The following is a 21,513-nucleotide window of genomic DNA, read 5'->3' as shown; positions in this document are numbered from 1 at the left end:
CTTCACATGCACAAACACAATTCCAGATCAAATATTTGCCAAAGGAGTCCACACAGAATGTGCGTTTGTCTTCAAATGAGGATATAAATCACGAGCTGACAAAGAGGATTGGAACCGGAACAGCTTTTATTTGGAAAAACCCCAGCTGATACAAGACACAGCATTAGGCACTTGAATGAGGAATTATAAAGCCAAGTCAAACAGTGAAATTTTAGAAATCCAAGAAGGAGGAAAAACAAGAAAAAGTGCTATAGAGGGAAAAAAGTTTGATTGTCATGTGCCTTTGTATTTAATAAGACAATGTAAGATAATAAATATAGATTTATCACAATATCAAAATAATTCTGAAAATAATGTGTAAAAATTTGTGTGAACCTCAAAAAGGGATATTGAACTTTAGAAACAATGAATAGTTCTGGCTACATCAAAAACACCACAACTGCAAAAATTAAACCACAGCTCAAGCAGAATCAAAACATTAATGGCCAAAGAGATATTAACTGTTTTCAGTGCATAAAAGCCTGCTTTAAGTGGTTAATTAAAAAAAAGCAACACAGTAGTTATAACAAAACCCATTAATTAAAAATGGGTTTGCTGTGTGATCAAACATTTGCTGAAGACAGAAAAGTTAGTTCTGAATTTGCTGTAAATTATTAAGAGAAAAAGCCTTTAACCTACTGAACCGTAACATGTACATTAAAAAATAAAGTAAAAAAAATCAGCATATTTTAAACGCTAAAGTGGTTACCCAAAAAAAATGAACTCCTAACCTGTTTTATCATTGCTTTTTATGTTAACAACCTTTAAATCCCACTCAAAGTTTAAACAAAATGGATACTGAAACTCCTACAGAGACAACATTGGCACCGTTATTACCTCTTATGTCAAGACAATCACCGACCATGAAAAAGGGCGCCTGTGGGAAAATTCAAACAACACAGCAAATATCTACCCAACGATGTGATAATGCAGCAAAATAAGAATCAGTGCACCCAAAAATGTACAAAAAACTTCTGTGGGAGAAAAATGGGAGCGCGGAGAATAGCCCAGAATTGTGAAGAAAACTATTGGCACTCGTCTTTATTTAAAAAAACAAAAAAAACAAAAAACAAACAGTTGGATTCACGTGTCTGAATCTCAGTCCTTCAGTAAGATGGTGGCTGGTACTCTCCTGGGCGATCCTGGTTGGAGAAAGGTGACTGCTGATAGCCCATGGGGCCGCTGCTGTTGGCATACTGGGCAGGTGGGTATGGAGTGGTGTGGTCAGTGGCCGGGTCTGTGTAATCCTGGTTAGAGTCACTCACTCCTTGGCAATACCTCCCATACGCAAAGTAGGACAACAAACCCTGTTAAGAAAAGTTTAAGTTACTAAGTGGAGTTATTACACAACTGGTGACACACGGAGGTCATCAGAAGCTCACCCAGCTGAAGACTGAGAAGAAGGAGAAGGTCAAGACAGCCCGTGCAGCATCGCCACTGATACTATCAGTGCCTTTGGTCTTGGACCACTGGTTGGCCAGGACGCAGAAGCAGATGAACCACAGGACTGTCCAAACAGCTGCACAGTTTTGAAAGCAAAAAAGCAAAAGGTGAGGACTAAGATGGCATTTACTTCAGTTTACTTCAGTCAACTGAATCATTTCTCACCTGAGAAAACCAAATCTCCAATGACAATATATTTTCTCTCATTGACATTGCTCATTTTTGGAAAGTAGGCGTCCAGGATTAGGAAAACAACACAAGCCAAGAAAGCCAGGATTCCGATTCCCATCGCAAAGCTGCAAGCACTGTCGTTTTCGTTGAACATGCACTTAGCGTTATCCCCTTTTTCTGTGTTGACATAGCCTTCTGCTGTGATGGACGCAAAGACCACAATGGAAAATAACTGCAGAGAAGGGACACACAGTGTTACGTTCAGGAGTAAGTGGTTAAAACTCTCCAGTTTCAATGAAAACTTTATCCAGCAGTAATGTGTTATAAAAACTATTTCCACCATTTCCCTGTTTTCATGCTTATCTCATTGCTTATTTCACTTCAAATATTCAATTGAACTTTGGTGAATATCTCTAAGCACTGTTGTGGAGGGGTCAAAGTAAGAGAAAACACTGCTCTAATACCAATAGTTGCATCAGGTGACCCCCTCCCCCCATACATATATATATATCTATATATATATATCTATATATATATATATATATATAAGAAAACGTATCAGTAACTGTCTGACTGTGGCTGTCCTACATCCACATTGCACAAGTTAAGACGTTTGAAATTTAAAATAATATAAAATAAACCTTGAGTCTTTTGTGTTTTTTTTTTACTTTATAAAAATACTCTACTATAACGTAGTTACTTCTCTTTTTCTGCGCTATGCTGTATTAAATTTTACCGTAAAGTACCACTAAATTTAACCCCCAACTCTAATGCTGCGTGTTGTCAGACACCTCTGCAAAGACGACAGCAACAGGTGACGCTGGAAAAGTTTCATTTCCTGGTATTTACAAGTAGAGCACACATTTATTTATCCAGAAAACAAAACCATATCTTCTACTCCCCTTTCGGTCCAGTGTTTTAAAAGTGAATTAAAAAGAGTGATTTCCCATCTTTAGGAGGCGTTTGGGTCATGTGGTAGGTGCCCTGCAGTGACTTAGCAGTGGACATGCTAGCTACCACAAGCTAGTGTTAATTATTGTACCTGATATACTTAACTGACATTTCATTTAGAGTTTATAGTTTGTTTCTCACTTAATGTTCCGTCCTAGCAACACATAATGCTAAAAATATTCATCATTAACATGTTTATGTGGACCCTGGCAGCGCACAGCTGTTAAAGAGAAAGTGATGTGACAGTTGCTGGCTAACTGATGCTAGCAGTAAGGTCTCAGTGGAGTGACTCACCCAGCTCAGGCAGCGCAAAATAGTCTGAGGCCTTTTCACAAAGCTCCCTATATCAAAGGCACCGCCGGCAAAAGAGGCACCATAAGCACTGCCCTGCATTTTCACACACTAAAAAGCCTATCTGACACTAAAGACGATTTCTACACTGTTACTGTGACAGTTCGGGAAGTTCCGATTTTTTAAACAACTTCCTGAAAACTTTTCAAAGACCGCCCCTGCTACGATGCGTTCAAGTACACCTCGGAAAAGGATAGTAACTTTACAATCTGTTTTTCGTTTACTGTTGTTCTTTCTTCCTCCTCATTTAGTCGTTATAGCTTTTGGTCTTAATGGTTGTGTCCTGCATAAAACACTCATCTTCAAAATGTAACTGACGATGAATTAATGTAGAAAGAAGAAATACCGTTAACTACATAAAATACTTTGTTAATCCCAGACGTAAATTACAAAAAAGAGAAACTATATGAATCAACAGGATAAATAGATGTCAAACATTCATCACATTGCTTCTGGTGAGGTTCCTCAAAACATGATGTTGTGAACCTTTAAAACAAAACATTTTTTAAATTTTGAAAAACATTTAAAACAAGTATATTATAAAAAAAGTCTCTTTTAAACATACAAAAAGGGTAATATATATATATATATATATATATATGTGTGTGTGTGTGCGTGTGTGTGTGTGTGTGTGTGTATTGTTCAAGATAGTTATGTTAGAGGGAATGAAAGATTTTTTTAGACGTCTTTTTGGGGCAGTGGGACTTTGTAACCTGAATGTAATAACTGAAGGACGATGTAGAGTGGGTGGGATGGGTCCTTGATGATCAGGATGGCGTTCCTGATCACAGAGCTGCGGTACAGTTCAGACAGAGGTGTTTGTTGTGAGTTGATTACTTTATTGGCCTTAATTATTACACAGTTGAGTTTTATGTCTGATGGTAAGGTAGCTGAACAAGGAGGAAACACTAAAGGTGAGTATGGTTTCAGTCACTGATTTGTACACCATAGTTAAAACATCCTTGCTGATACAGAAATCACAGAGTTTCCCCAAGATTTTTGTAGATTGTGTGAACGTGTTGTTTGAAGGACAGGCAAGTGTGATTTTCAGTTCCAATATATTTAAAAACTAAAAAGAGTTGTTTTTACCCCCACAGCACAGCTCCTTGGTCTTGGCAATGTTGAGTTCCAGTGACATGTTAGATAAAGTTTATAAAGATCAAGACCAGACTGCGGACTGTCTGCTGGTACTTAAACACAGCCTGGATGTCATCTTTAAACAGTGGAGTTTAGACTGCACAAGTATTACTTGACTGATAGGTCCTAGATTCCTGTTCACCACATAAAAAAAAAAAAAAAAAAAAAAAAAAGAAAGAACTTCTACGTCTCAGGAAACAGCAAATAAATGGCAACTAAATAAATCTTGGTCATAGCTTTAATGATTGATTAATTTTCTTAACTGCCATGAGCCTTTCCTCTACAGATTCTAACAAGTTTTCAATCAGTTCAAAATGTCCTTCACTGCAATTAACTCCTATTAAGAAGGGTTGTTCACTAATCTTTGAGGCTATTGTTGCCTAGCAAAGTGGCAGAGAAGCTTGATGCATTATGCATTGTCCTGCATAAAGATTAAAGACTTGCAGCAAAATTTCATTGTTTGTGAACATTTCTATCGAAAAAAGCCACCCAGTTGTTGAGCTTATTATCAGTTTATTCTCATTTTAAAACATTCCACGGTCACATTTACCGCTGTCATTCTCCACTAGGTGGAACCATACTCAAAGTGTTGCCACGTGTCCATTACTGAGCCATTATAGGTCAGTTCAATTACAATTAGCTCTTTCAAGAGTGTTGCATTCACCTAAAAAAGCACGTTACAAATTTTAAACTTTTCATTGAAAGTTTAATATCTTTTTTGGCCCAGTTTAACCTGACAAAATCAGTCTTCTTTATAATAAGGGATATTTTAATTTAAAGTTTTAATGACTTAAATCTACACCTTCTCTTATTTCACAAATGCACATCACCTGTAGATGGCTCAATCCATTCTAGATTAAATAAAAAAATGGTAAATATACATGAAAAGGAAATAACCATAGCTTTTCTCAAATCACATTTTTGTGTGATTCCAGTATTCAGATTAACCACAATTCAACTCTTCGTCTCGGACTTGCTGTTGCAGTCTCACATTCTGACCACTAGAGGAAAGCAAACACTTATGACTGCTATTCTACAGAGCCACTAGAAAATAACTGCATTCAGTGCTTGTTTAATTGAAAATATGATTATGATTTTGTTTATTATACATAATTTACACATGTGTATTTGTTTACTGCATAAAATAATGAGAGATGCTTATATTGCACATCATTAGTCATGCACCATTTTTCTGATTGCAAATAAGGCTCAGCTGTGCAAGAGAAAGAGGAAGTATGGGATGGTGTATTTGGAAGACTAACGTCTTTTGATTGTTACTATTTTTAATTTGACTTTTCATTCATGTGCATCTGACTTTTTTATACTTTTTTGTCTGACACATTTTTAATTTGTGATCAAGTTGCTAATGCCCATAACAGCTGTGTGATAAAGACCAAAAATAACGTGTTTTCTGTCCTACAGCTTCACAGGAAATCAAGCAGCCTTCGCTTGCGTCTCTTTTAAGAAGTGGCATTACTCTGTGGGAGGGTAAATAACAGACAGCTTTCACAGCTTTAGTTAGTTTCAGTGTCAGTGATAAGTCACTGTCCTTTGCCCCACAAAAGAGCGAATGAGAGACAATCTGAATCAAGGTGTGTATTTGCTATAGAGCCATGGCGTACAGTGGGAGCTTCAGTATCAACATTTGTGACATGGACTCTGACTATGAGTAAGTTTTTTTTTAATCTTTTTTTGTTAATTGGTTTTATTCTGTGAGTTACACAGAACATTTGAAGGAATGGATTGGCTTTAAAAGAAATCTTATGATTGATTAGAAAACCCTTTTCTGTGCTTCTAGAGAGGCAGATGATGGGAAAGAGCCATTTTAATATATTTAGTAATATTTTGAATCCTTTTGCTTCTAAAGATGGGGAAACTGAAAGCATCTGGGGTTTAAGTAAATCATGTTTTTAGAAAATAGGGGTATTAAAAACAAACATTTAACATACTTTATGCACATGCCATTGCATAAAGGGTGCTTGGTTGAAATGCTTTAGACTTTAGGGTCATTTACTCCTTGCAGGAACACAAGAGAAGATGAGCCAGGTGAGGACTCTTTCAGGCTCTTTACAGAGCCAGCAGTTTGTGTCCAGAGGTATCCCCAAGCCATAGAGATGGATGTATTTGCAGAAAACTCAGGTAAAATTCTGATGTAATACAGCAAAATTTATTTCCTTTAACTGGTTGTTTGAGTAAATTAGCTATTTTTATTGTGATAAGCCAAGAACATTAACAGCTGAATCACAATTATTATAGTTTTTTTGAGACTTTTAACTCTCTCTTGCAGACAGTGAGTCAACTAGTAGCAGTGAAATGTCAGAAATAGTTATCAGAGGGAAACGCAGCTCTCTGCAGAGACAAAACTGGTCAGCTGCTACACTGAAAGTGCTCTCCTCAATGCCAAGTCGCACAGCTGGTGAGTTAAAATCTCTTTGTTCAACAGTATTTTCTTTTTTTGTACACACATGTGAACTTTTACATTTACATCTCCTCATCTATGCAGGGCTACATACTTATGCAGGCATTTCTGTGCGAGCCAGACGCTCACCTCTGCCACCTCCAGCCCAGATCTCCCCCCATGACTCCTGCCATACTTCCAGATTCCAGGCAGAGGTGGAGGAAATGAGTACTGAAGGTGAATCAGAGATGCTAAGCCAAGTAGCACTGCTACATACAGTAAGTTGACGTGATGATGACTTAACTAAGAGCTTATATTTCTGTGTAGGATTTGCTGAAAATGATAAGGAGCACTTAGTGTCAGAACTCCGGGGCCTTTCAATGAATGAGGGCCTACGTAAGCTGAGAGCAATGCCGCTTAGCCTGGCAGACAAGAAGGAAATCAGGTACTGGCAGGAGATTTTGTAGCCCAAATAAAAATCAGTATGATCAGTAAGAAGCATCTTGTGACCTTTCAATGTGCTATCACTTGTACCTCCATTTGACCCCCCCGCAGACATCTTGTCTACAGTTCTGTGTCTGAAAGTTCACGCAACAGAAATTGCCAGTGCAACTGTTACCTCTGCGTATACATTTCAAAGGTGAGTTCAAACAGTTTCTATCCTAAAGGGTGTGAAACTTTTGTTTCTCAGCTTCTTATTGTGTAACATTTACTCTTGTCTCTTGTTCTTCATCTCAGACTTGGAGTCACTGCACATTCAGCTGCTTCCCAGTCCTCAGCTCTGTCAAGCTGTGGTATTCACCCCTGAAGAGGCTGAGCGGACGTTATGGAACTGGAGTACTCTCCTATTTCCTATTTCTCCGCACCCTCCTGTTCTTGAATCTCCTCCTCTTTGTTATCAATGGCCTGTTTCTGATCTTCCCCCAAGCTATTTACCCTCCTCCTCCTCCTCCTCCTCCTTCTCCTGAGTTGCACCTCAACACTTTTACTGGCCTTGAACTTCTCACAGGCAAGGTGAAGTGGCTGTTTGCTAAACCTCGGCAGTATTTACAAGCTTAATTCTACAGCACTAATTTAATTCAGATTTGTCTTCAACTTCTTGTCCTTTGCAGGGTTACTTTTCTCAGAGCTTGATGTTTTATGGTTACTACTCAAATGCCACCATTAAAACCTGTCAGGCTGATCATTTGAAATCAACTGATGGTCAAATCTGCAGCAGTGATGAGTCACAAATGGTGCCGTACAGCATACCTGTAGCCTATTTATCCACCATCGCCATTGCCTTTTTCATTATCTGCATCATCCTGGTGTACAGGTTGGAGAACAAACTCATTAATTGTTCATTCATTTGTCTTTAATACATCAGTTATGTATCTTATTTTTACGGTCATATTGTTCTCTTGCAGCATGTCCAAGTCCTTTGGGCAAAGTTTTCGTGTCCTCAAGTCTAACGAGAATCTGGCTGAAAAGGTTTTCTGCACCTGGGACTTTAAAGTCAGCAAGAAATCTTCTGTCAGACTTCACAGTGAGAAAATCAGCACTCAGCTTAAAGTAAGTAATTACTTTAATAATATGTGATATATTAAAATGGAATTTTTTTTTAAATGTAGAATGTTTTTTAAATGACTGAACTATTTTACAAGTTCACATGTTTGCTCACAGTTTCACACTCAGCCTTCTTTTTTTCTTTTATTCTGTTAACACCTTGTGTTCCCTTTTCTGCATTCTTCTCAGCATGTGCATGTCTGCACATATGACCATTTTCATGTTTAGGAGATTTTTTTCATGTTTAGGAGATTCTTTTTAAAACTGTTCTTTAGAAAATAAAGGAAGAAAAGTGCAGTGCTGCATATCATCAACATGCAGCAATATCAGGGTTATTTAACTGTTCCAACTTCTCAAAGACTTCTCTTTTAACAGGAACAGCTGTCTGAGATGATCAGTGGAGAGGAGGAAAAGAGCTGCATGCAAAGATTCTGCTGCATTATCGTCAATGGGATAGCATGGTTAATATGTCTGACGAGTATCTTACTTGGTGCGACAGGAGTTCACATGCTTTCAGAAGTAAGAGGGGAAACTTCAGAAATTGCCCTGTGACAGAAAAGGATATATTTGACAACCACTGAGTCTTATCTCCTCTACCACAAAATACACTTCCTACCACATTCATTTACTTCTGCTATTTCTTTCCTGCTAAGTGTTTAACATATTTCTTGTCTGCTGTTTTAATTCTTCATAAAGTTTCCCCACAAATGTCTCTTCTGACATACTGACAGTGACCAGAACAAGATAAGTTGTTTTGCTTTTGTTGATCTGATGGATGTTTGCTTGATGAGCATCAGAGTTTTAGTCTCCATCTGGAACAAATATCTGGAAAAATATGGTAAATCCAAACCAGCAGCACTCTGCTTTTTCATAAGGAATCTGATGAAAAGATTTTTACCCCAGCACTCATGTTTAACTCCTTTCAACAAAAATACAATTATCACATTTGTTTGCAGGCTAACAGTAAGTTAAGATTATTTTCTCTTCACTTTGGTTGCCACATGTTAGTTGGTACTTGGCAGGTCTCATGGGTATATTTTCTCTTTTCCTTCACAGGAGACCATCAAACCCAGTTCTGAGGAGTTGAAACTGCCGGTGCTGGGTGCAATGGTGTCGGGGTTCAATGTTTTACTCCCTGGTGTCTTCAACTTGTGTACTTGGATAGAGAGTAGCGACTCACCTGCAACACGCGTGTATGTCTCCATCTTCAGGTAAGAGGCGGTATTAAAATACAATTATGACTTCAACAAATATATATACAGTAATAATCCCATTGGAAATTGATTTTTTAAATTTACGAATATATGAGCATATGAATTAGCATAGTAATTATTTTATAGCTGGTGTGTTCCCAAATTCACAACCAGCCTTGTCAATTAAATAAATTTAATCTATAAAACATATAGAATATTAAAATAATTTACATAGAAATAATACTCTTGTAACCTTCTTTAAAATTTTATTTTAAAGTAAAAAATACCATACTTCAGTAAATTAACATCTTCTTGACTAGACCTATCTTTTTTGCCTCTTGTTTAAAATGACTTACCCAAAATAAATTAAGTACATGTGCACAACTACAAGGGCTATATGTATAATATTAGTCTTGAAAAGAGAGCTAAAACACTACAGAAGTGTCAGAATCAAGATATGTGTAACTATGTCAGAGCAATTTCACCTGGAACACAGATGAAAATTTAATGATCTCCTCCTAAAAAAAAAAAAAAAAAAAAAAAAGAGAATAGCAGCTTAGTTAATCTAGGTATAAGTCAAGTAATGTCTCATGACTAACTGTGCAAAAGTAGAAGCTAAAAAGTAAATGAGCAGTGAACCCCAAGATAGTATATCATATGAACAGTGACTTCACTATAAACCCCCTTAACAATCAGGACCTTCAGGAATAATTTGAAACAAAGACAGTTAAAAGAGAACACATTAGAAATGTTTGTTTATTTATTTTTTTTCTTACTCTTTGTCTGCTAGCTTGCAAAGTTTTTGTCCCACACTGACAAGACAGACATGTTTTGTAATTGACAGAGTCTCCAACCTGTTTTTGGTAATGGAAATGTTTTGTGTTTGACTTAAATTTCTTAGGAATCTGTTGTTGAAGGTCAGTCTTATTGGAGTGCTGTGTTACCGCTGGCTGGGGAGAATTGCAGAGCAACAAGAAAATTCACATTTTCAGGTGACATTTATGAAACCTTCATGTCTGTTTAGTCTAGTTTTGTGTGCTATTTAACAGTGCATGTGACACAAATAATAACCCACTTTTTGTTTATTTCATTTGTTTGTGATCATATATTTTATTAATATTTTCTTCACAACAAAGAACAATGGCATTAATAATTATAACATAAACTGTAAACCCCCCACCCAACCTAACCTACCCCTCGGACCTTGGGCAATTAATCATAAACAATTAATCATAATTATGAATAAAGAAAACAAGACATATTGATTGAATAAATGGAATTAGGACAGCTGCAAAATGGAAAGTCAATCTTAAATTCATCTTTCAATTTTGCCTTTAATTTTATCTGCTGCTATATGCCAAAGTAGAATATTTTGTTGCTTTGCATTTATTTTATTTTAGTTATTTACTGATCTTTAAGCAAGCATGTTTAAAGTTAATTTAATTTGAGATTTTATCATTTAAGTCCAGCGTACATTATTATTTAGCTGTACCTCATCTTGAATCGAGCTGTCCAGTCCCTGTACGACCGATGTCAGAGCTTGGTCCGCATTGCCGGCAGTAAATCAAAATAGTTTCCAGTGCAGGTTGGACACCGCCAAGGCTGCTTTGTCACCGGTTCTGTTCATAACTTTTATGGAGAGAATTTCTAGGCGCAGCCGAGGTGTTGAGGGGATCTGGTTTGGTGGCCTCAGGATTGGGTCTCTACTCTTTGCGGATGATGTGGTTCTGTTGGCTTCATCGGGCCGTGATCTTCAGCTCTCACTGAAGCGATTCGCAGCCGAGTGTGAAGCGGCTGGGATGAGAATCAGCACCTCCAAGTCCGAGACCATGGTCCTCAGCCGGAAAACGGTGGAGTGCTCTCTCCGGGTCTGCAATAGGGTCCTGCCCCAAGTGGAGGAGTTCATGTATCTTGGGGTCTAGTTCACGAGTGAGGGAAGGATGGAGCGGAAGATTTACAGGCGGATTGGTGCGGCATCTGCAGTGATGCAGATTCTGCATCAGTCTGTCGTAGTGAAGAAGCTGAGCCAAAAGGCAAAGCTCTTGATTTACCGGTCGATCTACGCCCCTACCCTCACCTATGGTCACGAACTGTGGGTAGTGACTGAAAGAACAAAATCGCGAATACAAGCGGCCGAAATAAGTTTTCTCCACAGAATGGCCGGGATCACCCTTAGAGATAGGGTGAGAAGCTCGGTGATCCTGGAGGGGCTCAGAGTAGAGCCGCTGTTCCTGAGCCCTTTTCTATAGAATAATGTATCATTTTTAAAAGCAATAGACTGAGAATATTCCAGAATGTTAAAATAAATTCAGGTTGAATCCCATCTATTCCAGGTAATTTTCCTACTTGCACTTCTCTCTCAGATTGTTGTAATTCTTCTAATGATATAGGTTCAACCAATTTCTTTGCCTCTTCTTCAGATAAGCAAGGTAATTTTAGCAGGCTGTTTTATTACCTACTACTTCTGATTTATAAAGTTCAGCATAAAATGCTTGAAAACTTAATTTATTTGTTTTGGTTATGTTATCAATATCCCATCTTTAGATTTATATTTCATTTTTCAGTGTTGGGAGAATTTTGTGGGCCAAGAACTTTATCAGCTACTCCTGATGGACTTCATCGTCACAGTGCTTTACACGCTTTTGGGGGAATTTTTATGGAGGCAAGTTAATTCTTCATCAGCCATGTAACTTAGTTTTAATGTTTACACTAAACCATTTACTGCCATCTTCCCAAAAGGCTGATATCTAAGAACATATTGAAAAGGAACAGGAAGCCAGTGTTTGATATTGCTCATAATGTGCTAGAGCTGATATACGGACAAACTCTGACTTGGTAAATATGCTCATTTAACTCCATTGTTTCATAAATATCACATACTTAAGAATAAACATGAAAAAAAAAATGGTCTTTTATTTCCAGGCTTGGTGTATTGTTTGCTCCACTGCTGCCTGCAGTTCAAATTATAAAGCTGTTCGTGTTGTTTTACATGAAGAAGGTTGGTATAGCATTTTCTGTCACTTGATGGTGATTCATTGAATTTTACAAGAAACATTCTTGTCTAATTTGTTTGCAGTTTAGCTTGATGCTCAACTGTCAGGCATCCAAAAAGCCCTGGAGGGCCACTCAGATGTCAACACTGTTCATCACTCTTCTGTGGTTTCCTTCATTTCTTGGTGCTGCTGTCTCTGTCACGTATACAATTTGGATGTGAGTACAATACTTTTTTTCCTTTTTATTTATTTATTTTTTTTCTTGACTGTGATGCTTACAGAAGCATGTGGGCATACCACCACAAATGAATCTTTCTAAAATATTTAAACACAATGACAATTTAATAAACATTAATGAAAAAGAAGTTATTTATGGCTCATATTTCTTTTTCTAATAGCATTGGAATAAAAGACTGTTTTATGTACATAAGTGCACAATCAACAAGCTGTATAAGTCATATCTCTACATAATTTAATTTGATAATCTAGCATTGATGGTCATTAATGTGACAATCCTCAGCTTAATGTTTGTAGATGCTGATTTCTGTGAGCTGATTAGCAGTTGGCACAGAAGCTGTGAAAACTGGAAAGTATAAAAAGATCAACTAAATCTACCTATCTGTCACCATCCAGGATTAAACCCTCGTCATCATGTGGTCCTTTCAGGAATCTAACTAGAATGTATGAGTCAGGGCAGCTGTGGGCCAAGGAGCTGAAGAAATCTCATACATTTCTGCAGTGGCTCACCCAAGCCTATGACTCCCTGATAGAAAACCCACTCTTTTTATTCTTGGCCACTGGAGTCCTTCTGTAAGTAGTTATGACCAAAATATTATTCCATTTTTCTTCTTAAGGGATTCATTTTCTGTCTCTTGATCTGATATTGTTCTATTCTTCTGTTCTATTCTTGATCTCATGTTTGCTTTGTTTTCTCCCTTACAGACTGGTGATCTATTTTCACACACAAGTTGTTGATGGCCAAAGGAAAATCGTTGTGCGGTTAGAAAAGCAAATAGAAAATGTATGCATGTCTAAGTTTTTCAAAGTAGGTGCTGAAGTCTCTCTCTATTCAGTTTGACAATAGTAGATATTGAAAAATTTTGTAGGTATGAGGTCAGGAGATCCAGGTGATTCTGTTTTCTCCATAAAAGCCCTTTCACAGTGTAGAGGTGTGCTCAAGATCTTATGTTTTCTTCACTGACAAAGTTGGCACCTTCTGAACCAGCTCTTAAAGGTATAGCATGGCATTGTCAGATGGAGTGACATTCATGTGGATTCAGGATTACAAGCTTTAGTTTCATCAAAATACCCTCAAGATTATCTGATCCTCTTGTTCTTTACAGTGGAGGTACTTACTGTTTAATTATGCTTTTACCTATCTCTTTCTAAATATGCTTCATTTGGGCAATATCAAAAGCAAATGTACACCTCTGTTGTTATGCTGATGACATCCAGCTCTACTTATCAGCAAAACCTGCGGAAACTAATTAGTTATTGGGGTGCAATCACTCCAGGGTATTCCACTGGACTCAGTATGATTGGGAAGCTGCGTCAAATCTTAGTGGTCTCAATTTTACCATATTTCTATTGACCCTTTCCCACTGGTACCCACTTAGCCCAGCACAACACCACCCCTCCCAATTTGTAGGTGTTCCCATCAGGATTTTTCCAGGAACGAGTAGATACATTTTTGCACCTACTCCATCAGGGTTGTAAAGGTACAGAGCCGGGCTGAAAATTGTGATGTGTCAAGATAGCAGGCTAATATTGGCCAGAATTTGACTTCATGGGATGAGTCATGACAGCAACTCCCGACCCCACCATCTTTTAAAATCCCAAATGTGGATAACATCATTGGCAGCAATGGCAGCGGAGATAGCATTTCAAAAACAATCACCATGGTCCAACACAAAGTTGTAGACCCTGCATGTTGCCCGTAAATCACAAGCTTGACGTCCTCCATTGTTGTTCCGTGTGTGTCGCAAACAAATGACTTCACGATATTTACTAGCCACCTTACTAAGACGACCCCTTCCACACTTATTGAGACCTCATTTGTCCTCTATTGTAATGGGAACAATCAAAACCAGGGTGGTGTGGCAGTGTTGTTTTCGTCAGTGATGACGATGACGAAATTATTTTGTTGACAAACCCTTTTTTCATGATAATGAGACGGTGACGAGCTAAAAATGGCTCTCTGATGACGAAAACATAAGATGTTTGTAAGATTTCGTTGATGAGACGAAAATGTTCAAGGGCTGATTGTCCGACATTAAAAATGCACAACATTTCTGCCTATTGTGAGCGCAATCTGTTAGTCAGCAATGCTGCTACACCTTGGCCACCACCACCAGACGTGCAGCGCACGTAGACAAGCAGTTTATTCATTCATAGATGAATCATGGCGGCAGCGTCGACCAAGGGGTTTGGTGGTTGGAAGTGACGAAATGACATATAGACATATTTTAACTATAATCTATCATAATTTCACTGACAGACTAGGTAAAGTTCAACATGTGTTTATCATCCTATTTCCTATTTTGGTCGTGTGTATGTTCAGGGTGTAATACTGTACTTCAGAAAATTCTCAGAAATTAAGCCACAGTTACCAAAGTAAGAATGTTGTTGCTCTTTGCTTTTTTGGAGTAATTGATTCCAAGGTTAGCACTTTATATGTGTAATGCATGACCCTAAGTAGATCAGAAAGTATTTGCTGTTGGTTGGGAAACCTTTTAAGTCTAAAACCATTCCTTTTAAATTTTGTAATTATTTTTGTATGATGAAGTGGGACATCAATTTATGAGAAAAGGTGAAATATAGAAATAAAAGGTTTCTGCCCAACAGCAGTTAAGTACAGCATGGCAGCATTGCATTTCTGTTGATGGGAAAGTCTCAGCTAAAGCTATCAGTCTGGTAGAGGATCTGGTTATTATGCACAAGCAGTAAGGTTAACTTGTTTTATGAATTGCATTACTCGTTATAACCTGTCAACCTTGATTCCACTTTTTAATACATATTATTGACCTAAATTAATTTGTTAAAAAACACTTTTTTTATTTGACTAAAACTAGAACACAACCTTTTTGAGTTTTCGTTGACTAAAACTGAACTAAAACTATAAAACTTAGAAATTACTAAAATGTGACTAAAACTAATAAGTGTTTTCGTCCTGAACACTAAAACTAAGACTAAAACTGAGATGCCTGCCAAAAAAACAAAAAAACAAAACAAAAAAAAAAACACTGTGGTGTAGTGTCAGTTGAATTAAGGTAGGCCTAATTTGGTACTAGTGGGAAAGGACCATGGCAGAACTTTGACCTCGTTCTTGAGGCCAGAGCTGTCTATCATACTTCATGCACATGTTTTGGTTGTGTTTATCTACAATGTCGTGCATTGAACCCACAATCACCTTTTGCTTTGTCATCTTTCTTTATTTTGTTCACTTGAAACAGACTGAGACCTGTATTTGTAGGCAGACCTGTCTGCTGCTTTGATCCAAATCAGTTTGTTTGGACACGTGCCCAAACAGAGTAGAATTTGCATGCAAATGAACTAGGAATGGAATCAGAAGCTTGAATGCACCCTTAGGGACATAAAGACCTGGATCACCTGTAAATTTTTGCTTTTGAATTCCGGCAACCCTAAGGTTATTGGCCCTAAAAACCTTCCAGAGACACTATCTCAACATATGCTTGATGGCATTACTCTAGCTTCTAATGGGCTCGACACACGGGAGGCGACATCACTCCTTCTCCATTCATTTCCTATGGAACCTGCTTATTGAGGTGAAAATCTCTGTCCAAGAAAATAGAAAAATTTTTAATTTTTGTCGCTGTCGCATGGCACTACAACCAATCAGCGAGGGGCTTCATGGACTGACCAATGAGAGCAGGCTAGACTGCGCAGTCTGCAAACACTTTGAACATGGAAGACATAGACGTAGACTCTGGATTTATCTGGATCTGCCTAGAGATCCAGGCATTGAAGTAATTTTTTTCCCCAGGGGAATTTTAAATTAAAATCACTCCAGTTGTTGAGATATTTAAATCTTTGCCAAAGGTATTGACCAACTAAAAACTTAGAGCCATTAAAATACATGACACATCTGCAGTATGTTGATACCAATCTTAAAGTATATTGTTCATTTATTTGTTTTCTTTTTAAATGTCATACAGGAGGGCAAAGATAAAAAGTTCCTCATCACGCAACTGCAATATCTTTACACTCAGAATGATTTGACTTCTCCTCAGAGATAAGGTAGGTAGGTTCCTTGTTATTTTAATTACCTCATCTGTCACACAAAAATGCATCTAGATTAAAAAAAAAAAAAAAACTCCTACATAAACAAAACATTTCCTTTTTCCTCCCCACAGAAAGATCTTATCGCATCAAACATGCCAGATGGAATCTCATCACACGCAGAAGTGTCTAGAATGAAAGCAAAAGAAATTGATTGGTTACTTTGAATTTCTCTGAGCCTTTTATCATTTGGCAGTGGACCTGACTCTATAATAAAAAAAAAAAAATGTTCATTAGTAGTTAAGTGTCAAAGGTATTTGCATTTGCTTTTTCACAATTCTTGTATAGTTTGTAAACTATGTTCTTAAATATGTTGAATTAAAAGAAAATATAATAAATCTCTCTGAACACATGCTGTGTATTTGAAATGAGGAAACCTGACTGGGAACATTAACGCTACTGATGAGCCAAAACATGGCAAGGTCACTTGTGCAACAAATGACAGCCTGTACTGTGATAGTAGTAACTTATTTTTCTGTAAATAGCAAAAAACAATAAGTTACTTTAATATGACATCTAGAATTTAAAATGTTGAAATGATTTTCCTACATATTGTCAACCTCTCAACTACAATCATTTCCAAAAAAAAAAAAAAAAACATAAGATGACTAAAACAAACTATGTGGTCCAATGGCATTCCTTCTCTAACCGTGACCGTCTTGGAAAAAGTAAATCAGTGATGATTAAATGAGCCAGACACGTTTAAAGTCCCGTGTAATCTTGAAGGTTGTTTTTCATTGGGAAAACTGGGAAAAGTCTGGAAAAAAGATAGAATTCTTGAGATAGTGGCATGCATACAAATTTCCAAGTACCTGAAATACCATATCAGATAGGCCTGTGGAGACATTTGGCTTTCAAAACCTTTTGTTTATATATAATTTACTTTTGCAGTTGTCTACTGTGATGCAGCTCCCAACGCAACTGATGACACAGGTTCACATGAACTATTTCACTGGCTAAAAAAAAAAAAAAAATGCTATGATGTCTTAAACTGTATTGCTTCATCTAGACAATTAGCTCTTCCAGATTATAATGGCTGGCAAAAACCAAAATGGCTTGTTCCTATGTATTACCAAGTAATTCCATACTTTCAAAGACCAGGTTTGTAGAACTGTTCCTAAAAAAATGTAATCAGTCCACTAATTCCAAATAATTTCTTTGCTGGCTGCTGAACTGGTTGGTTCAGCTAGACAGCGTCTTATAATGAACTTGAAATAGAAACTAAACTTGAAGTAGGAGGAGATTTGTTAGTGTATATAAACATGGATGGGAGCCCACTCCACACGCAGTTGTTCTCCTTTGAATTGGAGTACTTTGAAGAGGGAGCCTGCCTTACATCTGCTTGTCAGTCATGACATCTGGTAAGTAAAAACTGTTGTCCTTTATTTCACATTTCATTATTTTCTCATTACAGTGCTAAAAATATATTTTTTTTCCAGACAACATTAAGACAGAACCTAATAGAAGAGTGTTTCTACGTCTTCCAAAAAAATACTTGGTTGATTATTTCCAAAAGACACCACTGGTGAGATTTCCTCAACTCTCCGAGGATCAATTTGATCTTTTTAATCTCATCCTAATTAGTATTATCATTATGATTTCTTTCAATTTATTTAAGTATCTTTGCTAATATAGCTACATGTGGGTTTTCTATCATTTAACAGGACCATGGACTGTTTATCAAAGACTTAAATCCCAACATAAATGAAGGATATTTAAAGGCTTACTTTAGAGAATATGGCACCGTCACATTGTGTGAGGTAAGCACTGAAAAAATATTGCTTTTATTAGTACTTTATCTAATTTGATGATGTTTAAAAAAGTTTAGATTTTTGTTCTCCATTTGTCCCCAAATCAAGAAATACCCCAAATCTGCAAAAAAAAGGACATGTGCCTTTGTGAGGTTTTCTACTGAGGACGAAGCAGACAGAGCAGACTGGGCTGGTCCTCACGATATTGGGGGGACAGAGGTGATAGTGAAACGAGTTGTTTGTGAAAAGGTAAATAGAAGTTGGTGTTTCTTTGTTTCCGTTAAGAGTATTCTCATACTGGACATTAAACAGAAATCATCAGCTTGCAAGAATATATATTAGTAGTATTTGATTTTTAAACAGTGATTTGTGGTCTGTATCCCTCATCAGCTGATGTGCAAATCTTTTCTGCAGATTGAGGAGACATCAGAGACTGAGACGCATGCAGTCCCTGTTAAAGCTGCACCACGCCGTTCCATGGGTCTGGGCTACATACTAGAAGATGCACAGTGGTTAGAGAATGAGTAAAATAAATACAATATAACTGTGTACAAAAACTTACTATGCACTTCACAGTTCTTTTTTATGAAAGTTTTCTACGTTGCATTCTGCATGTACTTTGACAACATGCTTATGCCATTGACTAATCACATGTTCTGACTTTTGCACAGCCACTAATGGTGGCTACACCGTGACTTGTTTCTTTACAAAATCACACTAACACTGCTGAAAGGTGTAAAAATTGCCCACATTGTTGACTCATAATTGTGTTCTTAAGAATAAAAATAGATTTAACAAGTTGTTTGGACTGTCGTTAGTTTGTCTTAAAGCACGTCTTCATTTGGAGGAACATCTCATTAAATGTGAAGACGTAATGAACTACAGTCACAAATATAATTTAAGCAGAAAATAGTATGTGGGGAAACTAGGTAATTATTAAATTAGTCTGAGAGAACTAAAACATTTTTTATTCAATTCAAATCATAGCACCACCATTTTTACTTTTTTTTAAAAACTCATTTTTATTTCATTTTTTATTTGCACCTTATTCTAATTTCACTTGGACTCTTATTTCTCTGTTTTCTATTTCCTTCTTTCTCACTGTATGTAATTGTTTTAAGTATAGACATACATGTCTATATATGTTTATTGGTGTTAAGGAGCACTGCACTGCAGTTATTAAAGTGTTTCTGATTCAGATTAAATAGGAAGCCGTAATCGAAACAGGGCGGTTGTAGTGACGTCAAATATTAACAGCCAATCCCTGCGCAGAGCGCCAACTTGCACTCCAGCGTCAAACTATGGCGGAGAACGAGGAAGAAATTTTCTTTAAAAAGGTAGGACCAACAACATTGTAACCTTTACTAAGCTAGTCAGCGCTTAGTTGTCTCTCTCTGTGAACATGTAAAACAAACTTTGCCTCTTCCTTTTACTTACGTCGTATAGTTTATACGCCATCGTCAAGCCCAAAGAGTTAAATGCATGTTTTTTTAGACGACAAATTAACGTATTAAATATTCGTATATTTAGTCGATTAATACACAAGTATGTACGCCGAATTAAAGAGTGCGTCGTAATTATTCATAAACGCGCGTTACAATTACCATTTTTTTTTCAAACAAATGAAAATGTCTAAGATATTCTAAAATTCTAAATATTCTGAAGGCAAATTGGTAGGTGAAAGGAAGATAAATTAGACAGTTGTAAACACAATTATATCTTTGTTTTTAAAATTGAAGAACAAGTATTTTATGTGGCCAGTTTCTTGGCAAAAGGCACATTATAAAAGTGTTTCACATTCTGCTCTATTTATGCATACAGGAAACCATACAAAAAATCTTATCGAGCTCTTTCAAGGAGGACAAAACCAAACGTGAGTTTGGTAACTGGACTGTGTTGTCATGACTAGCTTTTTTGTGATGCTAAGGCTTAAAAGATCTCTGTGTGATTACAGTAAGTGGTGATGCTGCACTGCTCATGGCAGAGATGTTGAAAGTGTTTGTACAAGGTAAAGAGTTATCAGTGGGTTTCTGTACATTTTGTAACATGCTTGTATGATTATGATCATTTTGTTTTGTTCCCAGAGGCTGTGGTGAGATCACTGAAACAAGCTGAATCAGAGGACTGTGACCAAGTAGAGATTGAGCATTTTGAAAAGATCCTACCTCAGCTTGTATGTAGTACAGCGTTTTCATTTTTGACTTTTTTAAAAGAACCATTTATTTTTTTTTTTATCTTAGAGCATAAGATTTAAGTCATTTTATTACATACATAATACACACACACACACACACACACACACACACACATATGTATGTATGTTCACAAAATTTACTAACAATCTCAATGGCTGAACTGCTAATATTGTCATGTTAAATGGTGATAGAAGGTAGCGTGGACATGAGACAGATCGTACAAGTGCATCAGTACATCAAAACTTGGAAACGAAAAAATTTGTTACTAACCTTTATGTAAACATAATTAAACCTAGAAAATAAACTGTTCTTTTCAGGGGAAAAAAGCATGCTTTTATTAAGATACCATTTTGCATCTCTTCTCTGTTGCAGCTGCTGGACTTTTAGCACAACCACAAGATGGAGTCAGAGTGCTGATTTCCTCCACTTTCTTTTGCTTTACAGATGTGTAATATTTCATTACAATTTCATATGTACCCATATCTACATTTACAGTAGGATTCTTGTTCTGTATTCTTTGTTAAATTTATGATTACATGAAAATAAAAAGAAACTATGTTTTCCACAAGCTTACTCCACTGCTTCCACCAATAAGGGCCACCTGTGCTCCTCTGTGCAACAACAGGTGCTTCCAGCATGCTCCATGGCGCCTTCATCAAAGCCTCCAGGAGCAGTTGGAAGCAATTAGAGTAATAAGGGGAGCAGCCAGTCCCTTAGATGATGACAAGTGCCAGGAAAAAAGGAGTACCCCCTCCGGCCACTTTGAAGTTCCCTTTTGCTGTCCTGCGATGTTTGGTTAGAGGTAGGGGGAAGGGCAAAGGGGATCTCTAGCACAGGGGGAAAACTGAATGAGAGAGTGTGTGCACCAATGTGTGCACGTGTTAGCCAAACATGGCCAGAGACCACACGCATAGATATTCTGTTTGAAAGGAAACACAACAAAACACATTGGAACATGGTCCAAGAAGAGCAGGGTGTAATTTTCAAGGTAAATAAACAAAAGAGGCGAGTAGCAGAGGTGCTCTCTCTACTTTCATCACAACAGAA

At 37.2% G+C, this 21,513-nt stretch overlaps 3 protein-coding genes across 7 annotated transcripts; 2 read left to right on the top strand and 1 right to left on the bottom strand.

Moving 5' to 3' along the window:
- Positions 1-108: 108 nt before the first annotated feature.
- On the bottom strand, positions 109-3,109 carry syngr2a (synaptogyrin 2a). Its single transcript, XM_041997715.1, has 4 exons — positions 2,899-3,109; positions 1,648-1,885; positions 1,422-1,558; positions 109-1,346 (listed from the first exon to the last, which is right to left on the bottom strand). Exons 1-4 carry the CDS (start codon positions 2,995-2,997, stop codon positions 1,146-1,148), a joined length of 675 nt encoding a protein of 224 aa, XP_041853649.1. The 5' UTR covers positions 2,998-3,109; the 3' UTR covers positions 109-1,145.
- A 2,197-nt stretch (positions 3,110-5,306) lies between these two features.
- On the top strand, positions 5,307-16,914 carry LOC121647761 (transmembrane channel-like protein 6). Of its 4 annotated transcripts, XM_041997456.1 has the most exons (21): positions 5,307-5,580; positions 5,702-5,761; positions 6,116-6,231; positions 6,380-6,508; positions 6,596-6,727; positions 6,818-6,935; positions 7,046-7,130; positions 7,229-7,504; positions 7,603-7,805; positions 7,897-8,041; positions 8,411-8,554; positions 9,092-9,246; positions 10,130-10,220; positions 11,793-11,890; positions 11,968-12,063; positions 12,151-12,226; positions 12,305-12,438; positions 12,855-13,031; positions 13,164-13,242; positions 16,397-16,482; positions 16,595-16,912. In XM_041997456.1, the coding sequence occupies exons 2-20, from the start codon at positions 5,706-5,708 to the stop codon at positions 16,475-16,477; spliced, it is 2,391 nt and encodes a 796-aa protein (XP_041853390.1). In that variant the 5' UTR covers positions 5,307-5,580; positions 5,702-5,705; the 3' UTR covers positions 16,478-16,482; positions 16,595-16,912. The 4 variants fall into 4 exon arrangements, with proteins under 4 accessions (XP_041853390.1, XP_041853399.1, XP_041853373.1 ...); XM_041997465.1 differs by having other exon boundaries at positions 5,307-5,761; positions 13,164-13,167; positions 16,595-16,914; XM_041997439.1 differs by having other exon boundaries at positions 5,307-5,761; positions 16,595-16,911.
- An 865-nt stretch (positions 16,915-17,779) lies between these two features.
- On the top strand, positions 17,780-21,031 carry cenpx (centromere protein X). 2 transcript variants are annotated; one of them, XM_041997795.1, is made up of 9 exons: positions 17,780-17,881; positions 17,960-18,045; positions 18,185-18,280; positions 18,380-18,520; positions 18,686-19,608; positions 20,093-20,144; positions 20,226-20,279; positions 20,356-20,444; positions 20,839-21,031. In XM_041997795.1, the coding sequence occupies exons 5-9, from the start codon at positions 19,573-19,575 to the stop codon at positions 20,851-20,853; spliced, it is 246 nt and encodes an 81-aa protein (XP_041853729.1). In that variant the 5' UTR covers positions 17,780-17,881; positions 17,960-18,045; positions 18,185-18,280; positions 18,380-18,520; positions 18,686-19,572; the 3' UTR covers positions 20,854-21,031. The 2 variants fall into 2 exon arrangements, with proteins under 2 accessions (XP_041853729.1, XP_041853722.1); XM_041997788.1 differs by lacking the exons at positions 20,093-20,144; positions 20,226-20,279; positions 20,356-20,444; positions 20,839-21,031 and having other exon boundaries at positions 17,785-17,881; positions 18,686-19,071.
- The last annotated feature ends 482 nt before the right edge of the window (positions 21,032-21,513 follow it).

This window comes from Melanotaenia boesemani, chromosome 2 (assembly GCF_017639745.1).
Source record: "Melanotaenia boesemani isolate fMelBoe1 chromosome 2, fMelBoe1.pri, whole genome shotgun sequence".
Classification (NCBI taxonomy): domain Eukaryota; kingdom Metazoa; phylum Chordata; class Actinopteri; order Atheriniformes; family Melanotaeniidae; genus Melanotaenia; species Melanotaenia boesemani.
Note: the sequence above shows the minus strand (reverse complement) of the source record. Positions and strands in the feature narration are given on the sequence as shown.

What these genes read in the sequence shown, in the direction of transcription:
- cenpx (XM_041997788.1), top strand. An exon ending in GCACCGTCACATTGTGTGAG is followed by an intron (nt 18,281 to 18,379) that starts GTAAGCACTGAA and finishes CCCCAAATCAAG; the next exon opens with AAATACCCCAAATCTGCAAA. An exon ending in AACGAGTTGTTTGTGAAAAG is followed by an intron (nt 18,521 to 18,685) that starts GTAAATAGAAGT and finishes TCTTTTCTGCAG; the next exon opens with ATTGAGGAGACATCAGAGAC.
- LOC121647761 (XM_041997456.1), top strand. Translation starts at nt 5,706, where the DNA reads ATGGCGTACAGTGGGAGCTTCAGTATCAACATTTGTGACATGGACTCT. An exon ending in GGAGGAAATGAGTACTGAAG is followed by an intron (nt 6,728 to 6,817) that starts GTGAATCAGAGA and finishes ATTTCTGTGTAG; the next exon opens with GATTTGCTGAAAATGATAAG. An exon ending in GTCACGTATACAATTTGGAT is followed by an intron (nt 12,439 to 12,854) that starts GTGAGTACAATA and finishes GTCACCATCCAG; the next exon opens with GATTAAACCCTCGTCATCAT.
- syngr2a (XM_041997715.1), bottom strand. Translation starts at nt 2,997, where the DNA reads ATGCAGGGCAGTGCTTATGGTGCCTCTTTTGCCGGCGGTGCCTTTGAT. An exon ending in TTTTGCGCTGCCTGAGCTGG is followed by an intron (nt 1,886 to 2,898) that starts GTGAGTCACTCC and finishes CCTTCTCTGCAG; the next exon opens with TTATTTTCCATTGTGGTCTT. An exon ending in TCTTCTCAGTCTTCAGCTGG is followed by an intron (nt 1,347 to 1,421) that starts GTGAGCTTCTGA and finishes TTTTCTTAACAG; the next exon opens with GGTTTGTTGTCCTACTTTGC.